The sequence below is a fragment of the Syngnathus leptorhynchus genome, chromosome 3, assembly GCF_054491065.1.
Source record: "Syngnathus leptorhynchus isolate UIUO chromosome 3, UIUO_Slep, whole genome shotgun sequence".
NCBI lineage: Eukaryota > Metazoa > Chordata > Actinopteri > Syngnathiformes > Syngnathidae > Syngnathus > Syngnathus leptorhynchus.
Genome location: NC_141197.1, coordinates 8,197,030 through 8,213,333, shown reverse-complemented (window position 1 = coordinate 8,213,333; position 16,304 = coordinate 8,197,030). Strand labels below are relative to the sequence as shown.

General features: G+C 39.1%; 1 protein-coding gene across 2 annotated transcripts in view; it reads right to left on the bottom strand.

Annotated features, from left to right (window-relative positions):
• The window catches only part of tspan4a (tetraspanin 4a), an 84,275-nt gene that overhangs the window by 16,241 nt on the left and 51,730 nt on the right, over nt 1-16,304 (bottom strand). For both annotated transcript variants that reach the window (XM_085907289.1, XM_085907288.1), the window contains one exon: nt 8,616-8,690. In XM_085907289.1, the coding sequence (XP_085763415.1) occupies nt 8,616-8,690 (75 nt within the window). The remainder of the gene's footprint in view (nt 1-8,615; nt 8,691-16,304) is intronic.

Sequence of the window (16,304 nt, the reverse complement as noted above, 5' to 3'; positions counted from 1 at the left end):
CTATTCCGTATGTCCAAATTTGGCTGATGTGGTCCACGGAGGCAGAGCTTCCTGGGCTGTGGAGAACCCAGCCTTTAAACTGGCCTTGGAGGATGCATACTGCGAATTTGGACACAACCAGAGACGAACAAGCATCTGCACTGGCGCTCACACCAATTGGCAATTTGGAGTGTTCAATCAGCCTACCATGCATGTTTTTGGAATGTGGGAGGAAACCAGAGTACCTGGAGAAAACCCATGCAAACTCCACTCATGGAGGGCCGGAGCTGGAATCGAATCACACAACCTCTGCACTGTGAGGCGGAGAAGCTAACCAGTACTCCACCGTGCCACCATGGTGATATCATATCAAAAAATCCTATGCATCATCCGTAGAAAACTATGAGCAGCAAATATATAAAAAGGAAAGATTTCATAAAATGGTACATACGGTCTAAGCCACAGAAGGAGAAGTGAATTAAACCTGCAAAGTCAAAGTCGAGATTAGTCCCCTGCCGTTATTGTCGCAGCAGCCCAGACAATCCTTGAAGGATCTTGTAATATCGCAGATGTTCACCCGGGGCTAACATTTGACAGCACGAGGTCGGAAATAGTATTTCATCCTTTGCCTCGAAACATATGTCGGATTTCAAGTACACGCCTTGCACCCCACAACCGCTTAATTAAATTCATGCATCAGGAAGAGAGAGAGAAAAAAAATCAGCATCTTTGCCAGTTTACCCCAATCTGTTATTTTATCAGTTTCCCCACACAGTTCCCCTGAAGGTGCTTGTAAATGAACGCACTAATCTGTGAACAACCAATTGAGCTCTTTCTGATGTCCTTAAGCAGACGGAATATTTTGAAGCCAGAAGCACAGCCGACTTGACATTCCAGATTTTTGTTTTTATCAAATTCATCTCAGAAGAAGTTTGTAAAAGAAGAGGCAATTGAGTGAATGAATATTCAGTTAAGTGCATAACAAGCCACTCCTCTTCGTACGCGTGTGTATGTGTGTGTGTGTGTGGGGGGGGGGGGGGGGGGATTATCATGTAACTATTATACTCTATTCAACAACTAATGGTAGGTACAGATCGGTCCAAAAATATTGAAAAGCATTTGGAGGATGATGAAATCAGTTCAGTTTTCATGTATCAAAATCAGACCTTAAACATTGTTAAAACATGCAGTATTAATTAAACTGGAATTCTCTTTTTGCCTTCAATTTAAATGGCTACTGAAAGTATGTTTATAATTTCCGCCATTGTTACCCGCAACTGTCAAACTGTCGCTGCTCACTTGTCACATTTATCCACGTCTCTACAAATGAATATCTTGTTGCCAAATGATCTCAATTTGTCTGCCGTATGAATCTTTCCTTCATATGTTTAGACTTTACTGATGTGAATAGCCAGCGCTGTTTGTCCAATTTCATTTGGCATTCTATGAGAAATGAAAATTACTCAAGCTGGAAAATATTCAGACAGTTGCAGCCACGTGATATCTTTACAAGTCCCAGTGGTCGGACGTCTGTTGCTGCAACAGTAATGATGTGGAAAGAGGGAGCTATCACGCTTGAAATGGAACCGAGCTAGTCTCACGGGTGGGCTGTTTGGAGCTTTACAGATATGCGGCGCCTAGTATGAGCACACAGTCCACTAATGAATGTGTCGCTTTCCCTCTCTTCAACAAACTATCCTACATGTTTAGCATGGCGTCATACCATGTAATTGTGACGTCAATTACAGAATGGCTGCTGCTCTTGAAAGGTATTTGTAAAGATTTTCAATCAAGACTGCTATGTACATTAGCGTATTGGCGATAGTGAGTGCGTCTCGTCGCTACTGTTCAACTTTAGAAGCGATGACATCAGTGGAGCAAGAGTGGGGTCAAGTCCAACAACTCTTTGGACCATGACACATCTGTACCTACAGCGCTTTTGAAATTCATGTGTCTCTTGTAATCATCATCATTGGTACTGTCTATAGAATTATCAAACAAGGCATATGTCAAAATAATTACGTTTGTATTATTGCCAGTGTGTTATGTGATGTGTTTTGTTGTATTGTCATTTTATGTCCTATGTTCTGTAAAGCGCTTTGTAACAGCAAAAGCTGTTGTGGAGGTGCTATATCGTAAATAAAGATGTACTGTTTTGTATTGCATCTGTGGAATTAATTCATATTAACCTGGGGATAAAATGCACTTTGCTTTTCAGACAGAATTGTTTGGTAAATAATTACTCAGTTGTACCATGTTTCAGTTTAATACATAATATAACATTAGTGTCATGATCTGGGTTTTTGCCGATTTAGTTTAGACTACCGTATTTTCCGGACTATAAGGCGCACAGGACTATAAGGCGCACCTTCAATGAATGGCCCATTTTAAAACGTTGTCCTTATATAAGGCGCACCGGACTATAAGGCGCACCATTAATGCATCATGTCAGATTTCTAATTCAAATCAAATCATTCTCCATTTTATCTGTTTTATTTCAACTTCAGATACAACAAATTACTTTATAATCACAAAATAATGATCCATAGTCTTTTTGATTCATGATTCATAGTCTTCAGCGAGCCAGTTATGATCGAGTTCATGACACAATGCTTAGGGCCAGTTTAAATTTAGGCGCACCGGATTATAAGGCGCACTGTCGGCTTTTGAGAAAATTTAAGGTTTTTAGGTGCGCCCTATAGTCCGGAAAATATGGTCGATTTTGCTTTGCCATGGTTTCCGGGTCTATCTTGAATACGAGTAAATAGCAAAGTCAGAATACGCAATTTGGTGCATTTTGCATGGGTCCCATAAGCATAGTGTTGTGCTGCTTCATTCAAAAGGAAACTAAACAAACCTAAACTTATGAAGCCCCAAAACTATGGAGTGGCGTAAATTTGCGAGTGTTTGTGAAGGAAGTGAATGTTGTTGTTTTTTTGTTGGCCCGGGTCCGCTTAAGGTTGCAAAGATGTTCAGCAGCCATTTTAACATCCACCATTTTTTCTTGTCGCAACAAAGTATGGAACATTTTGAAATTTGTGACCTTGTGCGAACCCTGACAAAAACTCAGCATTCGCTTTCTTCCACTCAGTGCAAAAAGAGCTTCAGAGATACACACAATGACACACATTTCAAAACGTTCCTTTTTGCTCAGATTATTATTTTTTTTGCTGATTGAGTGGCCTTGTCCATCCAATTGATATATATATGTACAAAAAGGAGCCCAAGAATGCCAAACTAAGATTTTGTTCTATTAACCTACACGGGTATAACGCCTGACCGCTTGCGTTTTACTGGAACATGACCTCACCTTGACTTGTCCCAAAGCACACAGACAGCAAATCAAACCCTACAGCCTCACTATGACACATCCTGGTAGAGGAAACAGCTCATGCAGCACTGACCTCACGGTTAATGTCATGTGGAGGTGAGGACACAAACTGCGCCAGCAGCAGCACGACAGAGACGCTTGACAATCCGTTTCTCAGACTTGCCTTTTCCCGTATCTTATTGGCATTCTGAGAGAAAATTAGTGGAAATAATGTGTTTGTTTCCATATAACTTTCGTTTTACGCCATTACTGTACTCTAACTGCCTTCAAATGAGTCAATATTGTTATATAATGATCTGAGAGTGGACCTCGGGGTAACTTCTCTGACGCAGGCACATGTCGTGATTGTGATCTTGTATTGATCCGTTCGCCGTCAGCGCTTTCATTCGGTTTCCATCTTCAGTCATTGTACTTTGTTAGGGACCTTTACAATCCCTGCAGGCGTTTTCATGAGTGAATTACCTCAAATGTGAAATGACCATCACTACAATACTTAACACTGTCAGCAATAAAAATGCATTACTCACCAAGAATGATGTTAGCAAAATGTTTTAAGTTGTATTTGTGGAAAGCGTTTTTCAGTAGCGGATGGGCTTGTGTTGTTTTGCCGCTATTTTTTGCACTGAGCTTGTAAGGCTTCTCTGTGGGTGACAGTTTCTCCAACAGACCAACAGCATCGAGGTAAGGTTAATTGGAGACTCTAAATAGTGTGTGATTTGTTGCCCGTCTCTATGTGTCACCCTGGCGTTTAGCTGCTGCACCCTCACCCTGTGCCAGCTGGGATAGGATAACTGAATAACCAATAAAGCTCATTGGAGGAATTTATTGGCTTTTTGACTACATGTAATTTCACAGCATTGATAAGGTTGTGAAGTACAAAAATATCAATAGATATTATTATTCAGATGACCTTGACCTTCAAGAAATCTGTCATCATATTTGCTAAAAAACATGGTTTCTTTACTAAAACTGCAATCTTCAAAATTGGGTATTTAATGTACATATAAAAATCTGAAAATAAAATCTAAAATGTGTATCTCTTGTCACACAGTGTTTGGGAGAGTTAATTTTCTAAATGAACATGTTTTAGTTCGGAATTTTTTAAAATGAACTTCAGTCACATAAAAAATGGAACCAAGCTCCTCATTCTTCATATTTATTTATTTTTACAATAACTTACAGTGAGCCATTAAACGCCTGCAAGTTTCACCCACAGTCTCCTGAGGGAAAAATTGTTGCTTGAATGCTCTTTTTTAAAAGGCAATAACAACTTGCGATACAACATAATTATCGTTAGACTGTATGACAAACCCAATTATTTTTAGTGAAAAAAAAAAAGAAAATTGCCTCACTTTTACAATATCCATCCATCCATTTTCTGTACCACTTTGTCCCTACGGGCCGCGGGCACGCTGGAGCCTTTCCCAGCCGTCATCGGGCAGTTCGCGAGGGACACCCTGAACTGGTTGCCAGCCAATCGCAGGGCACACAGAGACAAACAACCATCCGCACTCGCACCTAGGGACAATTTGGAGTGCTCAAGCATGTTTTTTGGGATGCTGGAGTGCCCAGAGAAAATCCACGCGGACACAGGGAGAACATGCAAACTCCACACAGGGAGGGCCAGAGGTGGAATCGAACCCGCACCCTCTTAACTGTGAGGCGGATGTGCTACCCAGTGCTCCACCGAGCCGCCCCAGTTTTTCAATATAATTGGCATAAAGTGTATATCATTGAACCCTTGTAGTAAGATTCTATTTTCCGTCTTATTGATCATATCGATTTTGGCAATTCAACATCGATATTAACACAGGAGACCCACTTGATGGATGTGTCAGTTAATTAAAGAGACAGGTTGTTGATGAACTCTTGCAGTCGGAGCTGGTGAAAACATGCAGAGTAAACTCAAAGGCTAGTAAAACTACCGATTGAAATAAAACATATCCATCATCTTTCAAGAGTGAACCACTGAGTCAGCCTTTTTCTGTTTGCTTTGACACAACTGAATCTCACAGCTTCTAGTATTAACCTCACAAGACTTGCCATCAGCCAGCCAGGAGCCAGCGAAATGAAACAAATAGTTGTGAGGAAGATCTAGGAGCCGTTTCATGTGGCTTCCAGCTGTGTCACGGTGCCTTTTATTAGACTTAAAGCAGGCGTAAAAAAGCAGGTCGGTGAGTGTGTCCATCACCAATTGTTTGAATGGACTCTACTGCAAGACTCCTTTTTTAGGTCATGACATCTGTAAGGCTGAGCACATGGCTTTAAATGCATTACAATAGTTGCGCTGCTTGTCAGGAGTTATCGTGGGGATGGAGCAGAGAATACCTTAGCGTCAGGGCTGTGAAGATCAGGAGATAAAATCATCAAATCTAGCTGATATACCAAAAAGACATATTGTTATGCATGAGGTAATGTGTGTGCTTGGGAAAAAATAAAAATATCACATGAATGAAATTTCTGGCATGTTCAACACAAAAATAGAACAAATGGCTCTTGAATATCTATTGCAAACAGAATGTAATTATGGTACACATTTCTGCAAATCAGCAAAAAACATTGGTTGTGTGGTGGTAGCTGTATTATCCTTGAGAGTCGTTGTTGAGCTGCTTTTCCTCAACAGAATAATATACAGTGGGGGTGGGTAAATATATCGATTCATCAGCGGATTGCAATACTTTCCCCCACAATTCAATATCAATTGAGTAAATCCTCTCAATTTATTCACCCTCAGCCAGTGTGGGGGGGTCTATTCATGTCATAGGTTCATTTTGGATTCCCCATAAATGTCGCTGCAAATTGCCACCAAGCTCTGTCCACACACAGTGGATAACGACGTCTTTGTCCACATTCGTATGAAAAGACCTTGGACCGTACAGTGTCATAGTAACCCAGTGGCTAATAAGATGGCACAGACACTCAAACCACAATCGCCATCCTGAAGCTGTACACAGACTTGTTGACAGTGGTTTTCGAATTGTTGTAGTCAGTAGAGTGCCTCTTGCATGTGACGGTTGCACTTTCAGAGGTACATACGTAATATCACTTATTGTATCATTGAAAGGAAAGAAGTAATAATAATAATAATAATAAATTATATTTATAATGCACTTTATATTCGGAGGAATCTCAAAGTGCTACATGGCAAGTAAAAAACAAGAATAAAAAGCAAGGACAAGTATAAAACAACTGGACGACAGCCAGGATATAAAAACAGGGATTACAGAAATGCCAAAAGTATTCCGTTTACATTTACATGCATTTCATTTTTAAATACTTACTAGCAGTACTAACTGTACTTCTTACTAAATGGATATTGAGTAAAATCAAATGGTCTTGCGACCTAAAGAATCAAAATTTACTTGAATTAATATGTCAAATGGCATTGGGTAGTATGGTCATTTTGTACCTATGGGCCCTCCAAATACAATTTCATTAGCATCCCAATTTTGTCAGGGGCAGCTTTGTGTGGGTATGATAAGAGAAAATAGACATTGCTGGTTTAAATCAATTCAATAAGAAACTTGATGCTGCTTTGAACATTTTTAAATGCTTTCTTAAGACAGATGTTTAGCAAAAGTAGATTTGGGACAGATGCGACACTCACTAAGTCAACATCCTAATGACATCAATAAAAACAATGCCAATGAACGTTTGCCAGTTCAGGACAACTTATGTGGGAGTCACCAATGCAAGAAGAAAACAACATATTGACCTTTTGAGCTAGAGACGCCAGTACCAACCTTATAGTGAACTAGAGTCTATCGTGGTAGATGATCAAAGTACAACAGTGCATTGTTATTTACCTAAATACTACATTAAGGCATCTCACACAGGCATGGCCTTGGCTGCTGTCTTTGGAGACAACATGTTTTGCCTCAACACATAAATAATGCAACACCGGTGGTTTAGAATTGCTCGTGATTTATGAACAGCCCCCATAATTCAAAAGCAGCGCGGCAGTTGTGGTCATTACTTGCCCCTGGAGGACAACTGCTATTCCACATCCAGTGTAACTACTTTCAGGTGATTACAACACCAGAAGAGTTTTAATGACTTTCAGACTTTTCTGAAACAATTATCCTAACAATATGCTACTTTACACAGATGATTGTTGACTTTTTTTTAAAGGATATTGTACAAAATTTACCGGTTTTGCTGAGTCACGCTAGACATGCACTGGTGCTTAAATATTTCAGCATAATATCTGACAGAGTAAAATTAGTCACTGGAGGTCTAAGACCAATTAGTCTACCAAGAAAGGAAACTTATCAGTACTCACACACACAGCTCATACTGTACTTTATCGCTAAATACTGAGAAAATAGTAGAAAAAAAGCGGATATGATAACTGCTGCTTTGTGTGTTATCTGGGATTCGAGATACCAAGTTAACTTGATTATTTCTCATAGTCAGCGTCACGTTTATCAAGATTGTGGTGCTTGTGATTTGATGTGCCCTCTGAATGGGGTTCAATCAATTCAGCATCACAAAATCACGTAAACATAATTATGCTTTGGCATTGAACTTTGAGGCATGATTCACCAGTGACAGAAGTGACTAGGATCCATCAAGCCAGACATATTACGTGTATTGGCATCCCCCCAGCACCCAGTAATCTCACACAGTCAATTGGATTGCCAAGACGGTGCGTGATAGACTGAACAGATGACACATTCATTGTCAGGTGTGACAGAGGCAATACGGCCTGAAGAACTTTGGTTTCACAGAAATTCTGCAACAGTAGCACATTTCAGCCTCCAGTGTATCAATTATAAATTACACTTCAACTCGTGAGTATAGTTAATCTAATCACGGTCACTCAAGCAGTCTATATATAGTCTCCCATATTAGCAGTAGTGATGTTGATATTTATATTTCAAGTTGGTCACAGTTAAACTATCCAAGATAAATCAACATTTATTGCACACTGAAATTATTCGGCGATGTTAAATGATAGACATGCTGTAAAACATGAATGCTGTGTTGTTATGATGTTTAGTATGTGATGTTATGTAAATAATGAGTTATGTATTTGTCACTTCCCTGCACATCAGTCAGGATTGCACATTGGATATTTGTCACACATTTGACATAAACAATTCCTTCATTGATGAAATGTAGTCATATAACTTAAAGGCTGATGCTTTGAAAAAAATAAGATTCAAATAGATAAAAATGAGGTATTTAGTAGTGAACAAATTGCCTGTCAATGTACTTTTATCATGGCGAAGATGCAGCTCTGAAAAGAAATATTTCCTCCCGCTACTTTAGTGCAAAAAAAATTCAAAGGAAACAGGATTACCTTGTCTTGGTAGATGAAGAAGAGCATGATGGACAGGATCTCCAGGAAGAAGATGACCAGAAGAAGGATGAAAAACTGGGAGCACACAAAGAAAAGTGTGTCACGTTACAATAGAAGGGAAAGCATCACCAGTAGGGATTGCAGGCATCTGCTTGACGAGCAAGCAAAGTTTACATTTATGAAGAAGACTAGCAGCAGCATAATGGAGTCTTGAACCGCAAAAGAAAAAAGAGAAAGATAAAGAAGGATAAATAGTGTCAAGTAGTCAGCAAAGTATGCGCGACTGAAGAATAAACAAATTTTCAGGCATGGGAATTCAAACGTTTTACTTTTCTCCTGATTCGACACCGGTCCCCGCCTGCAGCATTAATTCGTGTTACAGTGAAGATGAGTTGCTTGATGGGTGATATATCTTCTTCCTGTGAGCGCATGTGACTTCTTGAAACATTTCTGAGCTCATCCATCAACCACTTACTCAAGATGGGCTTCTAAGCAACGCCGGAAGAGGTTCAACATTTCCGAAACGATAAAAAGTTCTAGACGGTCACAGAAAGATGTGATTACCAGATTATAGATGTGAAGGATGGGTTGCTCTCGCTCATGAGGCATCTGTAGGAGCAGAGAGCTTTATTTATTTAAGTCTACTGCCGGGAGACAGATAAGTTTATGGATAATGTTTTATCATAATATAAAAAAAATGTTCCAATTTGTTCCAAAGGCTTTGGGGGGCTTAAAATGTGCAAAACACTTAAATCTCAAGACTACGGAGGCATTCTGGAACAAAATCTGCTGTCCGCTGTCGAAAGGCTCGGTCTCAGCCAAGGGTCATTGGTTCTTCGACAGGATAATGACCCAAAACGCACAGCTACAAACATCCCAGAATGACTAAGTGCAAAACATTGAACTACTCTGAAGTGGCCTTTTATATGATAATGATCTGAATCCATTAAGAAATCTGAGGAAGGAGCTGAAACAGGCAGTTTGGAAAAGGCACCTGAGACAGCTGGAGCGGTTAGCTCCTGAGATCAAATTCAATATTGGCTGGCTGACAGATGGACGGGTGGGTGCCATTGGGTGGATGGATGGATGGATGGATGGATGGATGGATGGATGGATGGATGGATGGATGGATGGATGGATGGATGGATGGTTGGGTAGGTAGGTAGGTAGGTAGGTAGGTAGGTAGGTAGGTAGGTAGGTAGGTAGGTAGGTAGGTAGGTAGGTAGGTAGGTAGGTAGGTAGGTAGGTAGGTAGGTAGGTAGGTAGGTAGGTAGGTAGGTAGATGCATACATCTCCCAGTTGTGCAATTAATGAAGGTTGACATTTAAATGTGATGTGAATCTCCTCCAGGTACTTTCAACAGTGCAAACAGTTCAACCATTTGTTGAAGGCACTGAATGCCATTTATGTACATCTGGTGCTGTGTTTTCATTCATTGTGTAAATGAACAGTTAGATTACCTAGCAATATACGCTATCATTGTGAGACAACGCAGAGTCTTCTTTCTGTCCCCCCCCCCCTCCTACTGATTAGAAGAAGACAAGGTTTGCATGAGGAAAATGTCTCAAATGTGTATTGTGGTCCTCCCAGTCTATTGTTGTCACACAAAAACGATAAATCTCAACACGTTACAATGGATCCAACTGGGCCATTTTTGGCAACGCTAATCACAGTGGAGTACAGAGAATTGATGTTCTAACAATGGAAACCATACTGTACAATGTAAAATTGTCTAGCTTTGTGGAAATGGGGGTTGCTGTGTGCAAATGCCAAAGATGTCAGTGGCAACAACACTGATGGATGAGAAATTGATTGGGTGACACACTGATTGCAGCCCACATTGTGCACAATGTAAGGCCCTATGAATAAAAGATGTGGTATTTCTAAGACTGTATTTACCATTTTTCTAAATTAATGTAGTTGGCAAGAAAAAAAAAATCATTTCTGAATATCCAGGTGTTGATTTAGAAATGAAAATATGCTCCCCTGTGACGTGGTCATATTAAGACTGGCGTAAATGAAATCTTGCAAAATATTTGCTTGAGTGAAGTTTTATTGATCCTTTCAGAATAGGATGGAAAACAGTAAATTACATGAGGACAAACTATTGTTTGAGTTTTTTGTCTGAACATGAGTGCTTACGCCCTCACATCTTCTGATGATTGCCTTAGATAAAAGCATAAATTACACAAAAAGAAATCATTTTACCATGTCTGTCTCTAGTTATCCTTATGAAAAACAAACATCATACTCCCCTGTGTTTCTGTGAATATTTCACTCATTAATTTGGACTTTATAAGAAACGTAACTCATCTTTAGACCACGGGTCCTTGCCCCAGTAAGTGGGATGATTTGATAGCAGCCCGCTGTTATTGCTGTATATATCACAAGATGGCTATCAAATTACTGATTGTACCTCAAGGTATTGTAAACTGCCGGTTACTCATATCAAACTGGATTGGATTGCTGAAATTAACTGAAAATTACCAAAATCCATTTTGGATCTCGGTAGAAAGGGTATAATAAAATGAAAAACAGTCTGCCAATTTAGCCATCTGCATGGGAATTGAATTATCATTTTCATTTTGAAATCTTAATAAATGTCAACAAGAAATGCAACTTTCCACCCAGTAATGTGTGGGATAAAACGGCATAGATTAAAAGATCGTTGATCAACCACTTTTAACTGTTTAACATTTTTCTGCCTTAAAGAGATAAAGCAAACCTAATCAGTAGAAGCAATTAGATTTAAGGGTAGCACAAAATTCAAATCGAGTCCAAATTTTATTTTATTTTTGTTGTTGGACATCAGAACCATCTAAAATGCTTTTAGTAGTCATGCCTTATTTTGACATCCTAAAACAGTGATTATTTATTTGACCAGAAAGTGTGAACTGCAAAGTAAGTTTATTTTCTGTTTCTGTGTTTTTTTAAGAATTAAGTATGGTACGACCTAGTCATTTAACATCTTGTACCAAATGCTTATGGCTTTTGTTAGTGAGTCAACCTTGTTGACAAATTTACTATGTTCCACCAGTGTGGCATCAAGGGGCCATATTATGGAAAATTTACTTTTTAATATGCTGTACTTTTTAACTTTTTAATATTCTGTACACAAATAGTTGTTTCTTTGGCGTGCTTGCCCACAGAGTAAGTATGAAATCAAACGACCAAATAAACTCTTCGGTTATCTTGCCGATTTTGTAAATGTGAGTAAGCCAGTCTTCACTTCCACCCTAATTAATATAATAACCAATGCCAAAACAAGTTTTTGTGACAATGATTTATTATTTTGGCTGACCAAATGAATCACTATGTAAAACTATGCCAAACCCGGAAGAGCTGCAGTGATAGCACAGATTAGAATGAACTAACAGTGTTACCAACATTAGCGCTGAGAAATTAAAGTCACAAATATATTTGTGTATTTGTGTTTGATGATGTCATGTGCCACACCGCTACAATAACTGACAAGTGTATTTCTGGGCCTTGCTGATGAAATGTATGCACAGACTATCAGTTAATGCTGTCAGTGTTGGCAGTGCGGGGGCGGCTTGTCCAAGTGCCACATACACACGACTTCAATCGCATTCATGGAATACTCTGCGGGCTCTGCTTTGACGAGCAGAAGCAGGAATCCCAGTGAACCAGGAAATAGCCCAAAAAATATTCAATCCATTCGATTATCAATCCAACAAAAGCTGGGCTCACCATTGGCCCAACAATATTAAGGTGGGATGCATGAGACTGATCCATCCCTAAAATAATGTGGTGAAATCCTCAGAATTATTAATTCATGGGCTATTTTGATGATGGCACAGATATGTTATTAATGTTGTCTGCAAAGTGTTTTGAATTATAAAAAAAAAAACATGCGTTGGACTCCTTTTAAATTGTCATCTACTGGCTCAGTGTTGTCAAAGTAGAAACTGTGGTCCAAAAGAAAAGAAAAAAAGACTTGTTTTCACACCACATCACCTTGAGCTCAACCTTGAACTCTGTGCTCTGTTATATATGAAACTCAAATGGGCTTTTAGTTGTTTGACATTCCTGAAATTGGCTACAAGAAAATTCACATAAGTCTCAAAGAAATACAGAACAGTAGAATCTTGCTGAGACCATTGTTTCTATGTTTGCAATGAATGAAGGATCATCAAGTGACAACGACGAGACAATGACAAGAGGGAACTTGGCATGCTTAATGGCGAACTTGCCCAACTGTTTCATTTGGATACAGAAGATGAGGACTTGGACGGATTTGCGTATGAATATCGATTAACAATAATGTGAGTATATGGTTAAACAGTAGAATAAAGTACAACTGAACTCACTGTTTTGTTCCCGTGACGTTTTTTTGTTTACCGTAAGTCACAGCATGCATGCGCCCTATAATGCAGTGCGCTCTATGTGTGGATTAGATACAAAATAGAACCCGCAATTGAGTCTGCACTTTTTAACCTGAAGTGCCTTATGGTGTGGAAAATATGGAATTCTATTAAAAGATGCCTTCTCTTACAGCTGTTTTGTTGTTGGAGGTCAAAGCTCGCAAATCGGTCCCTCAAAGCAACCTCGAGCTGTGCCATTAACGTTATTTCAACCCAAAGTGAATTTATTTGCTGGGCATCGACTTTGAAAGGCAACATCCGGGTGGGAAATGAATTTTACAAAGGGGCCACATGAGAAACTGGAACGCTTGCCGAGGGCCAAACAAACAACTTTGTCTATATTATTTTTTAATGAGTTTAAAAAAGCAGATTGTCTCTATTCAATAAATTGCTATGTGATAAGGTACAGTATGTAAAAAAATAAAGGGCAAGATTCCAGATACAGATAAATTAAGTGCAGTGAACTAAATTATTAAGTTGATTCACAAATAATCAATTACAAACTTAATTGCTAACAAACATTTTTTGTAGAATCTAATGATAAGTATTTGCTGAAAAAATCACCTATTCACACCTATCCACGTATTTTTGTGTTCTTTTTGTTATGCCGGAAGATACCACCCTAAATGCTCTTCTTCCTTCTAAGGCGCAAAGGAGTAGCTAGTGTTGGCAACAAGCTGACAGCTGGCTGGCTTGATAGCAAACAGCAACCATATGGAAGGTCCCAGATGAAGTCTGACAGACAGTCGAGGCTCCTTGCCTCCTTGTTTCAAGTGTCATCCAATCCAGTGTGCATTCCTTTAGATTGATGTAGGACCAAATTCTATCACAGACACGCCACAGCTCTTCCATGGCCTTTTTAACTGGCTTTCATATTGACAGTTTGAATTTACTGGTGTGAAAACATTCCTTCATATCACAGATATAAAATTGAATTCCTGTTGGTTACTATATCCCCAAGGGAAATAAATCCATCCACCTATAATATTATGAAAATCTGCAGTTGAATGAGAACTAATACTAGGGCTGCATCCAAAGTTCTGCCTTTGCAAAAACAACAGCCCTCAGTTTTGAGTGACATTTAACATTAAGGTATTCATTGAACAATATGTCTATGATGATAATAGTTTGTAGTGGTGTCCATACTGTGTTGCATCACAGGGAGAGCAGTGGTTAGTTGTGTATTAGTGAGGCATGGTGATTCAGAGCAATCTACACTATAAACAACACTCAAATAAATCTTTTTTTACGATGAAAACTGATATATGGATGTCGTTAGATTAGATGCATTATTGACTGTTTGACTTGCAATCAGTTTCTACTCAGTGACAGAGTGAATGTCAGTGTTAATGCTGCAATTCCCTTGCAACCCTAAACAGTATTAGTGAGGCATGATGATTCTGAGCAATGTACACTATAAACTACACTCAAATGTTTTTTTTTTTTATTATTAAAACTGATATATCTTAAATTGGTATTGGATCTCGTTAGATTAGAGGCATTATTGACTGCTTGACTTGCAATCAGTTCCTACTCATTGACAGAGTGAATGTCAGTGTTCATGCTGCAATTCCCTGCAGCCTTAAACAGCAGATTAAAAATGGATGGATGGATGGATGGATGGATGGATGGATGGATGGATGGATGGATGGATGGATGGATGGATGGATGGATGGATGGATGGATGGATGGATGGATGGACGGACGGACAGACGGACGGATGGACGGATGGTTATGGATGTATATAAATACCATAGATTAGAGCAGAGGGGGGTCATAACGTGTGTGTATTCCGTCCTAATCAGTGGTCCACTGTGCCACCGCACAACAAAATAATTGGAGTAATACATTGAAAAGATTTCCTCATGAGCTTTTGTATGCCTCAAGGGAAATAAGATTCATTTAGGTCACGTTCTATGCAACAAGGTCATAGCTAAATATACCTTGTCAACAGATTTGAAAAAAAGGCTGTTTTGCTTTAGTTTGAACCCAAGGACAAATCTGATTAACTTTTTAACAAAACATGTCACTATAAACCAGGAAATACTGATCGCCACACATTTTTCAATTTCAGAGCTGCTCATGAATTACCGTTGTATTAATCAAGTAATCTGTGAATTATTTACTCTTTTAATTGATGAATGTGAAAAAAAACTTCCAAACTTCCATCCCTTCATTACTGTCTACAAAAACAGGACAAGGTTTCAAATTGACTGCAGAAAATGCACAAACTTGTTTCAGTTACTGGTTTGGTCTGTAACGTGCTGAGTTAAGGAAAGGGGGAGGGGACGCTCCACTGCACACAGGCTGCTCTCTAGTTGGCTGCAGGTGATTGGTTTTTGTGATCGCAATGAAAGGCATTGATCAACATATGGCGAACACGGAAATCGTTCCATCACAAAGAGTGGCTGTTCGATCGGAGCACCACTTTGTAGCCTACGACAAAAATAATGATTGATTCTTAAAAACCGGGAGGGAAAACCAGGCCACTGGTTGAAAAGAGACAAGCGTTGCAATTCTAAAAGGCAATGATACCATTCCAATGTTTTACTTTGATTTATATTGCAAAACTGCTTAAAATATGTATTAACACGTTTTCTTTTCATCATTGAAATGAGTCTGAACATAATCACTACTTGATTAGGACCTTACACCATTGAGCAATTACTTTTATGTCGACACAGTGACCTTAAGCAGATTTGTGAGTTTGAATTTATTACTGCTATTAATGATCAACTATTGTAGCCTTTGAGCTGCACAAATAAAATGCTTGACTAAACAGTAGAGCAACAACCCTTTACTTTCCAACCAACCACCAAAGCCAACAAGCATTTGTCGCATCGACAGTGGGTGTCCCTCATCAACCATCTCCATGCTAATTACCCTAATATGTATGGTGAACGAGAAGGGAAGTGTCTTTCCCGAGAAGTGTGCTGCCACTCATTAAAGCCAACTCATAACTTGCTTGCTCTCATTATATTGACAACAGAGAAATTGCTCTGGCCACTGTTAGAGCAAATGTCATGAATCACGCTCAATCTTAATCCCACACTGTTTATAATTGTTTATTCCTGCTGTGCCATTTTTTTGAACTATCAATCATTCTCTGCCTTCCCCACATCTACTCAGCCCTACAGAACAATTATATATTGAATATAGTTTTTAGGTTTGTTCTTCTTTGCACAAGGTGTTTTCCTTTTCCTATTATTTGTACCACTGTATGACAAGAAAAACACACAATGTGAAGCATTCTGTTAAGGTGGCTAAACTATAGAAAACATTAAAGCATATTCAATAAATGCTG